Source organism: Pygocentrus nattereri, chromosome 12 (assembly GCF_015220715.1).
Source record: "Pygocentrus nattereri isolate fPygNat1 chromosome 12, fPygNat1.pri, whole genome shotgun sequence".
Classification (NCBI taxonomy): Eukaryota; Metazoa; Chordata; class Actinopteri; order Characiformes; family Serrasalmidae; genus Pygocentrus; species Pygocentrus nattereri.
Window position 1 is genome coordinate 11,046,475 of NC_051222.1, and position 12,892 is coordinate 11,059,366.

At 41.9% G+C, this 12,892-nt stretch overlaps 1 protein-coding gene across 1 annotated transcript in view; it reads right to left on the reverse strand.

Moving 5' to 3' along the window:
• micall2b (mical-like 2b) overlaps positions 1 to 12,892 on the reverse strand; it is a 49,211-nt gene that overhangs the window by 16,338 nt on the left and 19,981 nt on the right. The window contains exons 5-9 of the mRNA XM_017717405.2: positions 12,437 to 12,567; positions 6,596 to 7,027; positions 5,229 to 5,552; positions 2,140 to 2,321; positions 527 to 587 (exon numbers count right to left, since the gene is read on the reverse strand). Coding sequence (XP_017572894.1) covers positions 527 to 587; positions 2,140 to 2,321; positions 5,229 to 5,552; positions 6,596 to 7,027; positions 12,437 to 12,567 — 1,130 coding nt within the window. The remainder of the gene's footprint in view (positions 1 to 526; positions 588 to 2,139; positions 2,322 to 5,228; positions 5,553 to 6,595; positions 7,028 to 12,436; positions 12,568 to 12,892) is intronic.

Sequence of the window (12,892 nt, forward strand, 5' to 3'; positions counted from 1 at the left end):
AAACAAAATAAATATAAACGAGTGTGTTCTCTGGAGATATGTTGTTGTTTGTTTATGTAATTTGCCTGGAATACCAAACTTTCGCATTCAGTTGTGACCTCACAAAAAAAAAATTCAAACGATATGGACCCTTTAATGTCCTACAATGGCAGAAACATAATGGACAGCTTTATTTCCATGAAACAAGACTGTACGCGCAGTGTAACCATCGAACTCAAATCACAGCAGAATATCGCCGTCACTGATATTGATTGAAATGACAGAATAAGCAACGTTGATAGAATTTCTCCACTCTTCTTAGTGGGTCATTAGTGAGTAAATAATGAATGTTACATTACACCCTGCATTTCTCATCACAGTGACTTCTAAGGGTTAATATCAAATACATTTGACAGCTGAAAAACAAACAAACAAACAAACAAACAAACAAACAAACAAACAAACAATCTAGCTAAACACATCATTAGTTTTTGAGAGGTTAGCCAGGCAGGTGAGATCTAATAGAATAATACATTGCAAGACATACTTTGTATCCTTGGCAACAGGCTTGAGCATAGCCCTCCAGTCAGAAGGTGCCTTTTCAGCTTCTGAAATGGAAGACAAATTTGTTTCATAGTGGAAGAACCACTGTTGTGACTTTCTAAGTGAATACATGTACACTCATCTGTCCAGTTATCTATATAAGTGGACCATTTCCAGTCAAAACAGCCAAGAAGTACATTTGTGGGATTAGATGTAAGAAAATACATTTAAATATTGCTCAAAAGTTAAGAAACAATTGCTAGGGAACATGGCGATGGACATTCCTACCAAAAGACTGGGAGTCATGTTTGAACAATATCAATACAGAAATGGGCTTTAGGTCTATTCAACTGAAAATAATACACAGATGACACTACACCAAATGATATAAGGTGGAACCTAATGCCAGGAGATTCCTGTTGGAGCTGTGAAGGAGGTGGTGCCTCCATTCTGCATGTACTCTTGTGCAGCACCTAAGGACTGGTGGAACAATATTCAAGAGGTTATATTTGAAGTACTACACAAAAGGTTCCAAACCTCTGCAAAACTATTTTTGGTTCAACCACTGAACGTCAAGACTTAATGACTTCTATTTCTTTGAAAAGAGATGGATTATTTTGGCTCTTACAACAGCTAAACAGACACTTCGGAGACACTGGAGGAAGAGTCGTCCGCCTCCTTATGAAGAATGGACTGCAACAATGGCACAGCTGGCTGCTTTTGATAGAGTCACATAGTCTCTACTTAACAGACTTGATCATTATGTTTACATAGAGACCCTTCAACAACTGGCTATCAGCAACTTAAAGACTTATTATTGAGTACTACAAACATGCATAGAAGAAAATGTCAGTGTGGTGTTTGTTTTTTTTTTAGCTTAGTTTATGTATCTCAATCATTTAATTGTATGTTTACATTTTCAAAAAAAATATTCATTAAAAAAAAAGTTTCCAAAACCGGAGATACAAAGATCTGGAGAAAATGTGGATCTGGATTCCTAACAACCACCCGTCTAAGCTTTCATCTTTGAGAGAAATCAAGCTCCACTCCTGCTTCAGATCAAAAAACAGTGGCAGATTTTTCTGTCCATCCTTCTGCTGTGACAAGACAACTTAGTGCCACGGATGTGTAGATATGTAGCGGTCAAGAAACCTTGCTGAGTAAAAAGAGGAGATTGCAAACAAAAAGAAGCTGCTGGTGTTCTCAGAAGAATGAACTGACCACTGTTCTGAGAACACCAGCAGCTTGTCTTCGTTTCTTCCGCTTTTTTCTTCTAGACAAATTTTCTGCTTATCATGACAGAAGTAATCCCACCAACTTCTAAGCCTGAACTTCGGAAGAGTGGAAAAATATCCCAGCAGACTTCTTTGAGTCTCCTGAAAAAAATGGAAGCTGTATTTAAAGTAAAGAGTGGACATAAATAAAGAAAAACTGATATTACATTTAGTCACTGAGGCTTCAGTATAAGTTTCTGTTACATATATTTTTTACATAAAAAAAACCAAAAAACTCGTACTTAATGGCCACTTTGACTGGAAGTCTCTGACTTTTGGTGGAGTAAATAAGAACTTGCCAGTAAACACCAAACAAGTGAACAACAACTGCAGCAAACCTCACCTTTGGTACTGGTAAGTGGCGTACTAGCTGGTTTTGGTAAGTCTTTATCTTTGTTCCTGTGCCAACTTAGTGTTTTAGAGGAAGCTGGTGTGTTATTTTGTTCCAGATCTACAGGCAGTGGTGTCAACCGGGTTCTACCAGAAGGTCCTTTGCTGCTGGGGTCCATAGAGGAAACATTACCACTGTAAAAATCAATCAGAATAAATCAGCATTAGCACTCATGGTCCACAAGGGGGCGACATCAACCAGGTAATGGACAAAAAGACATGGTTCCAGAGGAAATCTGGTTAGGAGGAACTCGTGCCTGTTGATTTGGTGGGAGTCCAACATGAATGGGTGCTTATGGAGCTCTTCTCAATTCTAGTTATAGGACTTTGGAAAAGCACCTAATTTATACCCATTTCTACATATAATTTATCTGTCAGTAAAGCAAACAGCTTTATTTAGCAGGTAAACAGAGTCAGCAGTACATTAACCTCAATGCTAGCATCCTACAGGCCTAAACTGAGCCACATTTCAAATATACAAATCTCTCAGTATCTTCACTAATTTTCTTGTGAAGCTTCTTTTAATCTGGGAATGTCTGGAAAGATATTTTGTCTGTAGCCCTATTAACGCCTTTTTAGTGAGGACTCTCATGCTTAACCTCTAGTTTTTTTTTTTTGTTTAAAAGGGAATTTAATGCCTCACAATGACTGCAAAGTTCAATCCTCATGTGGTAAATCAGAAAAAATGCAATTTCTTTGAGGCCTAATAAGCCTGCATGACACCCTGCATGTACCTTTGTACTGTAGGTGAACAAAAAAATAAAATAAACAAGCTTTAGACCAAAACCTTCTCTCCAAACTACCGTGAAACAATCTCTCAGACCAAGGGTCAACAACCCAAATGCTAAGATCAACAGTTTTGTCCTTTCAACCAAAAAAATAAATAAATAAATGATCGAACCACTTTGGGAACCACAATATCGTATGTGCATTGTACCACCTCGGCTGCAAATCCGCCTCAGTCTGTGCCAACATGCTAGTTTAGGCTAAAAAAATGTAATATAAAGTTTGCTCTGCTTTAAGCTTTAGCTCAGCAGCCGCTTTTCTCCAGCAGGAAACTTTTACACAAAAGTAGAACAGATTGCTTTAAGATGTCTTAACGTTTGCTTTTTTACAAGGTTGAAGTCAGCATCTCCTTTGCCAGGTTGTTGTTGGAATTTTCCCGTTCTAGCTAAAATGGTGCCTGAAGTGCCAGAATTTAACTGCTGCACCATTTAAGACGGAACAGGAAAATTCAAACAAGAAGCTGGCGAATGAGAAACTGACTTCAACGTCATGACTTTTTAGTCATATCAATACGCATGTATCGAAGAACCATAACTAGTAAGACTGACCACTTAAGACAATTCTTCAGTGGTCAGGACCCCCATGGACCCTCACAGAACAGGTACTATTGGGTGGTGGATCACTCAGCACTGCAGTAACACTGACGTGGTGGTGGTGGGTAGTGTGTGTTGCGCTGGTGTGAGTGGATCAGACACAGCAGTGCTGCTAAAACGGACGATGAGCATAGAAACAAGGAGGTGGTCAGAATGTTATGCCTGATCAGTGTATGACTCAACAGGTACGATTTCAGAGCTAGGACTTTCCTGTAATACCCCTGGTTCCCATCACCACCACTGTGAACAATTCAAGCTTGGCAATGTTCTCTACAGCGGAGTAGTTCACGGTAGTCGACAGACTGTTTCTTTAAGACCAAACAAGAAAGTACAGAGCAGTGAGCACAGCTGCCCCAAGGCTTACTGCGCAATTCCTGTGAGCGGGAATTGTCTACTAGACACACTTCAGAGATTTGAATAAATGTGAATTTCTTAAGAAGGCAAATAAGCATGTGTGGGCCAAAACGCTGAGCCACTGTTCTATCTTCTAGATTCTAGCTCACCAAGCTCATTTCAATGCAATTATATTCAGATGAAGGACACTGAATCCATGACGTAGAAACCGAAAGCACATTGGTTTATCCAGGAAAACATCATTTAACTAAACTTTCCTGCATTCCACTACACTGATTTGGGTAAATTGTTTACAGACCTCCGGCTGTAAAGGCTCAGCAAAGGATATAAAGGCTGTGAAAGAGGTTCTCTCTCAAAGGCTACAGAGGAAGTTCTCATTTAAGAGCAGTGATCTTATCTGGAACTTATCTGGAATTTATTTCTTGCTTTGTTTCTATCGTGCATAAGCCAGGGGTCATCACTGACCCTACTACATTAAAAAAAAAGATGGTTCTTCAATGGTTCTTCAGTAAAGAAAATGATTCTATATAGAACCTTAAAACACTCAAAGAACCTTTTGCATGATTGAAGGGTTCTTTGGATTGTGAAGGGTTTTTCAGATTGATGAAATACACGTTGTATACGTTTCCATAAAAAAACTTTTTGAAAAGGGTTCCGTATAGCACCAAACAGGGTTCTTCTATTGTTACAATACTCTTAAAAAAGGATAGTTCTTCAAAGGTTCTTCAGTAAAGAAAATGGTTCTTAGGTCTCCCAGGAGGGTGGTCATCAGCTAACAGACACCCACACTGGCTAGCATCGCACTGAGTGCTGGAGGGAGGGAGGGAGGGCACTTACGGATGGCTGTGGCAGCACTCTGATGGTGCCAACCAACATGTTGACAGCTACACCACCTAGGAGTCCCTAGCACTTTAATGCCATGTCAATCTAATGCACTGAACACAGCAGTATTCACATCTCCTTTTCAACCTCAAACTCAGAGGATTCCAAGATGTACACAGGACAAAAGTAACCATTTTTAAAAACACCATTCATGTTTCTCCAGTTTAGACCAAGAGATCCTTATTTATGTAGAAAATGACCCTCAACATCATCTATACCCAGACAAAATGAATCACTGATACCAACACCAACCTGATTAATCAATCAAGAGCTGGTTTTCCAGACACAGATTAAGCCTAGACTAGTACTACACTGGAATGCTACTGGTGACATATGAAGGAACCTCACTAGCCTTCATATCACTGTATCTTCTTCATGGAACACATGCCATTTACCTGAATTAGGATAAATAAGACGAAGTGCTTACGCGGTATTTGCCGTTTTCAGCCCACTGGACCGCCAAGGTGAGCTATTGTTTTTGCTGGTTTCCTCAGTCACCAACTTACTAATGACAGACTTGGCTTTGTTCTTCTCGTTTTCTTTTTCCTTTTCCTTCTCTTTTTCCTTTTCCTTCTCCTTGTCTTTCGTCCAGTCTGATGGCCGCAGCAGAACCCTGCCTTTACTCGTAACTCCACCAGCACCAGAACCCGCTACCAGGCCAGTCTTTGCCACTGTGATTTCAACAGCTGGACTTGTAATGCTCTTGGTGACGGACACGGTGCTCGTCGGGCTTGGGTTCAGATCAAAGAATCTGTGGTCAAAGAAGAACAAGAAGAAAAAGAACAGATGGTGGATTTAACAGCCTAGTTGAGGCAATTCAGTTACAAATTCAAATGGGCCAGATGGGAACAATATCTCATACTGTACCAGAAACATAAGTTTACTTGGTCAATTTTCATGTTATGCACTGTTCCAGCCTTATACATCACCTGTTTGACAGAATCCCAGATCTCATATAGTTTTGATTTTTCCGTTCGTCCTTGTTTTCTCACTGCAATACCCAGCATGCATTACTCAAACACACAACCAGTGGAAATGTGCAAAGGGCCCACTGACAATCCCTGTGATGTCAACCAATCCTGACTGCTAGCCTAGGCTTTGATATATAGCCTATTAAATGCAACCAGGCTAGAATTAACATAACATGATCTTAATCGCTGAACAGAACTGTAACCCCCTTTACCCTCTTCCTCAATGGTCAGGACCACCACAAAACGTGTACTATTTGGGTAGTGGATCATTCTCAGCAGTGACACTGACATAGTGGCATGTTAGAGTGTGTTGCGCTGGTACGAGTGGATCCAACACAGCAGTGCTGCTAAAGTTTTTAAACATTGTGTCTATTAGACACTTTTACCTCGTTGGTCCACCTTGTAGATGTAAAGTCAGAGACGACAGCTCATCTGTTACTGCACAGTTTGTGTTGGTCATCCTCTAGTCCTTCATCAGTGGTCACAGGATGCTGCCCACAGGACGTTGTTGGCTGGATATTTTTGGTTGGTGGACTATTCTCAGTCCAGCAGTGACACTGAGGTGTTTAAAAACTCCAGCAGCACTGCTGTGCCTGATCCACTCGCACCAGCGCAACACAAACTGATGTGGTAGTGGTGTGTTAGTGTTACTACAGTGTACAAGTATGCAGAGAAACAGATGGACTATAGTCTGTAATTGTAGAACTACAAAGTGGTCCTGATAAAATGGACAATGAGCGCAGAAACAAAGTGCTTTTAATGTTAATGTATGTATATAATGTAACATGCTATGTAATGTATGTAGCACGATCCTCATTCTCACCTCTGTCGGGCCTCCTGGTTCTTCAGAACTGTGCTGCTCGGTGGTTTTGGGGACTCCGGCTTTTTGCTGTCTGAAGAACTTTTTAGCATTACGCTGGGGACTTCACAACGTGCTGTTGGGGGATTTGAACGAGGGGTGGGTGTAGGAGTAGGGGAACTGTCAATCTTGCCCACCTGCCAAAGAGAGCTTGGTTTATAGGGAGTGCTGCTCTTTCCCAAACGTGCAACTGCTGGAGGGGAATTTTGGTCAGCAGGGGCAGAAGGTGTGATGTTTATGGTTGGTGCTTTGCTACTATGCGAGGGCAGCGTGGCCTGTGGAGCCTGGTTGGACGGAGCCTTCTGCGTATTTGAGTGTATCTTGCAGATGAAGGTGTTTGGTTCTTTTCCAGGTTTGTAAGTGCCAGATAGAAGAATGTTGGAGCATTCACTGCACCTGTTAATGTGGAATAAATCCATGATTAAGGTATTAATTCAAATAAGGGCTGTTACTATTAAATCTAGCAGTGTGCAAAAGTAAAAACAGACATTGAGTAAAATGTTATTAATTTCTGAATATAATTTCAAATTGCTTTTTGGTTGTTGCCTTTTTTAACCCCATTCGTCCCCACTTCTTCCCATGTTCTTCCCAGTTCCACCCATTTACTAGGTCGCCCCATCACACAATTCCACCAAACTGAAAGGATGAAGGCTAGCATGTGCTTTTCTGAGATGTGCATTCAAATCACTCCATCCACCATGATGCAACGCCACTAACTGCCAATTCTGTTACAAGCTGAGTGATGAGGAGAGAGAGGGAGGACCATCCTACCCAACCAGAGAGAGCAAGGCCAATTTCGCTCTTTTGGACTTCCACTTACGGGTGGCTTTGACATCGCCAGTGACCGTATATATGCTTTCAGGTCTTCAAAGAAACCTGCAGGGATATTTTTGCGCACCTAGAAACTTCAGTCTTAGAAGCTAGTTGCACTTTTTGCTTCTCCCAACCAGAGTAATCAACAGTAAAATAGCCTTCAATGCCTTTATATGCAGAGCACAATGAATGAATGGGTGTATTCAAACATAAAAATAGGCAAAACAATTATTCTCTTCAGCCCGATCTGTATTCTTTATCCTCTGATTGACCAGGTATAGGCACCCCCAGTGCTGGCACAGCAACAACTAGGATGACAGATCAGCCACGTCCAAAAGAATTTGTTTGTCTAATTCTTCACATGCGGTGATGCAGAAGCAAGAGCAGCCCAAACTAGGCTACTGACATTACAGCTATATATGAAAGCACCTAAACTTTCAGAGGGTGAAACTCCTTTCACTTTTCCAGACTGGAATGTTGCGTGCCCAGCGTCACCGTTTGCCTCCTTTGGTTTGTTGTTCTTTTCATGGGAAGAAAAAAAAAAAAGACTTCAAAACACAGCATTTTTTCCCTCTATTTAATCTGTGTTTAATGACCTTTAAAAGAACTATAACAAACAATGAATAGGCTTGTTATACTTTACTGGAAAAAGACATGCAAGAAATTGGCATGCAAATCAGATCCTATTTCTTACTGTAGAAGAGTACAATGTCAAATCTGCCAACTCTAAAAATGTACCTCTTTTAATCATTGATTTTCTTGAGAGCCCTACTTGGTTCAGTTGGTATGGCTTAAATGCAGAACAGGAGAACAAATAAAACTGCTGTGCAGCATCTAAATGACTTCTGGTCAAATGCCATTTGACACCCTGCTCTCTCTGACAATAACGATGAGTCACTGGTCATGTGTGGCTGATGGCATTTATGAACACGAGGAGCCACAGTGGGTGGACAAAATTCCAAGCCAGCAGGAAGTGAACTAGACTGCAAGTTCTGCATGTACTTTGGATCCCGCCTCGGTAAAGATGGGTTATTCAGGGAGCCAACAGCAAAACCAGAACACTGACACATCACATGCATTTTGATCAAAATGACTGATATAAACTGACTTAAACAAGTAGTGTTGAAAAACCAGCCATTAGGGGTGTACTTTGAGAGAAGTACTTGGAGTACTTGGAGAGAAGGAAGGTAGGTATTCTGTGTGTCCAGGAGACCAGATGGAAAGGAAGCAAGGCCAGGAACATTGGAGGTGGATTCAAACTGTTCTATCATGGGGTAGAGAGGAAGTGAAATGGAGTAGGGATAATCCTAAAGGAACAGCTTGGGAAAAGTGTTCTGGATGTAAAGAGAGTGTCAGACAGGATCATGAGCCTGAAGTTGGAGGTTGATGGTGTAATTTTGAATGTGGTCAGTTCATATGCACCACGGGTTGGTTGTCAGTTAAGGAGTTTTGGAGTAAGATGGATGAAGTGGTAGATGGTGTCCCTAGAGAGGATAGTGATTGGTGCAGACTTCAATGGACATGTTGGTGAAGGGAACAGAGGGGATGAAGAGGTGCTGGGTATGTATGGTGTGAGACTGAGAGCACGTCACTACGAGCGACTGAGAGCGCGTCACTGCGGTAACGTTTTTTGTGCCATCAGCATCGACAAAAAGCGGTAAGTGGCTGAAATATCATGGCTTCTACTGGTTGTTTCGTCTGCGCAGAGTGTGGCATGTTTAGTCTAACGCCCTTTTCCGCCTCTAGCGATAGTGGCTGTGTTTGTGCTAAGTGCCAGCTAGTTAGCTGTTTGGTGGAGAAGGTAGACCAGTTAGAGGTGTGCATCCGGGGGTTATTAAGGGATAGGCAGCGAGAGGCAGCGTTAGCACCCCCTCGACTCCGGCGTTAGAGCCCTCACAGCGGGGCGAATGGGTGACGACTCGGCGGTCTAGCCGGAAAGCTAAGGCTAATGCTAACGCTGAGGCCAAAGCTAGCCCACCGGAACACCATGCTCCTCCGATTCGCGTGTCAAACAGGTTTGCCCCGTTTGATAAAACCCGGACCTTAAAACAAACAGTTCGGAAATTAGAGCGGAAATGGCGTCAAACCAAACTGAAAGTGTTCCACACTGCATGGAAGGACGGCCTTATAGAGTATAGAAATGCTGTCACTAAACCTCGCTCAGCACATCTGGCTTCGCTGATTGAGAAAAATAAGTATAATCCTAGAATACTGTTTAAGGTGATTTCACAAAAAATCAGGCAGGTACTGAACCAGAAATTCCAGCAACTCTCACTAGTGAAGTTTTTATGGACTTCTTTAATAATAAAATTGAAAATATTAGACAGCAAATTCAACCCACAGCATCAAATTCAAATCCAGCTTGGCTGTCATCTGACTTGGCTGATATAGAACAAAACACAGCTGTAGAAAAGAGCCTGGAAACTTTTTATCCACTCCCACAGCTGGAGCTAGAGAAGATTATCTCTTCTGCAAATTGCACAACCTGCATACTCGATGCAATTCCATCAAAATTACTCAAAGAAGTACTGCCAGTTTTTATAAACCCTATTTCAACTATTGTAAACTCGTCCCTTAGTCTGGGCCATGTACTCAAAGCTTTTAAACTAGCAGTTATCAAACCTCTGATCAAGAAACCAAATCTTGATGTTGCCGTTTTGTCTAATTACAGGCCTGTTTCTAACTTACCGTTTATATCAAAGATCTTAGAAAAGGCTGTGGCCCAACAACTTAGTTCATATCTACACAAAAACCATATATATGAAAAATTTCTATCTGGATTCAGGCCACACCACAGCACTGAGACGCTGTAGTTAAGATAAGTAATGATCTTCTTCTTGCCTCTGATCAAGGCTACATATCTCTCTTAGTGCTACTTGACCTTAGCGCGGCTTTCGATACAATAGGCCACAATATTCTCCTAGAAAGGTTAGAAAACATAATTGGAATCACAGGGACGGCCCTATCATGGTTCAGATCTTACCTATCAGAACGTTATCAGTTTGTTAGGGTAAACAATTTATCTTCCAATTATTCAAAAGTGAGATGTGGAGTTCCGCAGGGGTCTATATTAGGACCATTATTATTTACACTATACATGTTACCGTTAGGCACAGTTATAAGTAACCATGGCGTAAACTTTCATTGTTATGCAGACGATACTCAACTGTACATATCAGCCAAGCCTGATGACAAATACAGGTTAAAGAAAATGGAGGACTGTGTAAAAGACGTGAAAGGCTGGAGGTCACGTAACTTCCTCCTATTAAACAGTAACAAAACAGAGGTTCTCCTTCTGGGTCCAAAATTAGCAAGAAGTAAATTACCAGATTTAATCTTAAATCTCGCCGACTTTCCAGCCACACCTGGCTCAGCAGCAAAAAATCTTGGCGTTATAATAGATTCAGATTTATCATTCGATCAACACATAGGCAGCATCACTAGGACAGCTTTTCTACATCTTCGCAACATTGGCAAGATCAGAAATGCCCTGTCCCTGCGTGATGCAGAAACACTAGTACATGCCTTTATTACTTCTAGGCTAGACTACTGTAACGCACTACTGTCAGGATGCACGAGCAGGAGTTTAAACAAACTCCAACAAGTCCAAAACGCCGCAGCCAGGGTCCTCACTAAAACTAGAAAAATTTATCATATTAGTCCAGTGCTATCATCACTTCATTGGCTGCCTATTAAATTCCGTATTGATTATAAAATCCTTTTATTGATTTATAAAGCCCTACATGGTCTTGCTCCCGAGTACTTACAAGACCTTGTTTCTCATTATGAGCCATGACAACTACTCAGATCCCAGAGTGCTGGCTTATTAATAGTCCCCAGAATTCAGAAGGTTTCAGCTGGGGAAAGAGCTTTTTCTTATAAAGCCCCCAAACTCTGGAATGATCTTCCAGAAACTGTTCAGGACTCAGACACAGTCTCAATCTTTAAGACTAGGCTGAAAACTCACTTGTTCAGTTTAGCTTTTGGTAGCTAATGTTCCCCCTTAGATAAAGGCAGTAGATCCAGGGGTCCATGCACACAGGGAATTATAGTAAACTGAGACGCTGGTGCTGTCGTCCCGCTGCTCGCACGCGGTCACTCAGGTTTGTGGACGGTGGAGCGGAGGGATGCCAAACTGTTTCAGAGTGCTGCCGTGTCTGTGTGTCCTTCTGGTTCTCTCCTTTTAGTTAAGCTGTCATAGTCAGATCTGCCGGAGTCGTTAGCCACACTCTGTAAATGTTTACATCCCCTGTTTATGTACAAACGGACAGAATAAAACTAATTCCATCTCCCTGCTTTCTTTCCGAGTATAGGTGGAGGTTTGCACTGGAGAGGAGAGGAATGAAGGTCAGTAGAGACAAGACGGAATACATGTGTGTGAATGAGAGGGAGGCAGGTGGAAAGGTGAAAATGCAAGGAGTAGAGGTCGTAAAGGAGGATGACTTCAAATATCTTGGGTCAACCATCCAGAGCAATGGACAGTGAAGGTGGAGCAGTTTGGAGATAAAGCCAGAGAGGCCAGGTTGAGATGGTTTGGACATGTGTTGAGGAGGAATAGTGGATATATTGGGCACAGAATGTTGGAGATGGAGCTGCCAGGTAGAAGGAGAAGAGGTAGACTTCAGAGAAGGTTTATGGATGTAGTGAAGGTGGACATGGAGATGATTGGTGTAAAAGTAGAGGCGGCAGTGGATAGGGCAAGATGGAGGCAGATGATCCGCTGTGGCGACCCCTAAAGGGAGCAGCCAGGAGGAGGAGGAGGAGGAGGAGGAGGAGGAGGAGGAGGAGGAGGAGGAGGAGGAGGAGGAGGAGGAAGAAGAAGAAGAAGAAGAAGAAGAAGAAGAAGAAGAAGAAGAAGAAGAAGAAGAAGAAGAAGAAGAAGAAGAAGAAGAAGAAGAAGAAGAAGAAGAAGAAGAAAAGAAGAAGAAGAAGAAGAAGAAACAAGTAGTGTTGAGAAGTAGAGCAAATAAAATGAACGCATGGTTCTCGTACTTGAAACAGTTCCTGTGGTAGAGCTTCCCGTCCACTAGGTGGCGCTGCACAAGGTGGACATGCTTGTTGCAGACATTGCAGTTGCTGCTTACCGTGCCCGATTTGTTGGAACGCTCAACCAAAACGTCTCTCTGCAAAACACAAGGACACAAGTAGGGGATTATTCCAAATTGAGTAGGAAGTATTGCATGGCAAACAAAAACAAAATTTAATCTCTTTAAGAATCACATCACATCATGTATTGTTGCAAACCAGGGGTGGGCGATATGGGAAAAAAACATAATACTGAAACACTTGAAGACCTCTTCACTAGGTCTACCCTAAACAGCACAAAAAAATGTCATGGTGAAATAGTGATGCCTGTAGCAATATTTACGACTGCTGTTAAACTGGTGTTCTATTCATCTGGAAAAGGTTTAGTTGGAGAAGAACGCAGTTTTTATGCAACTGGTCCCT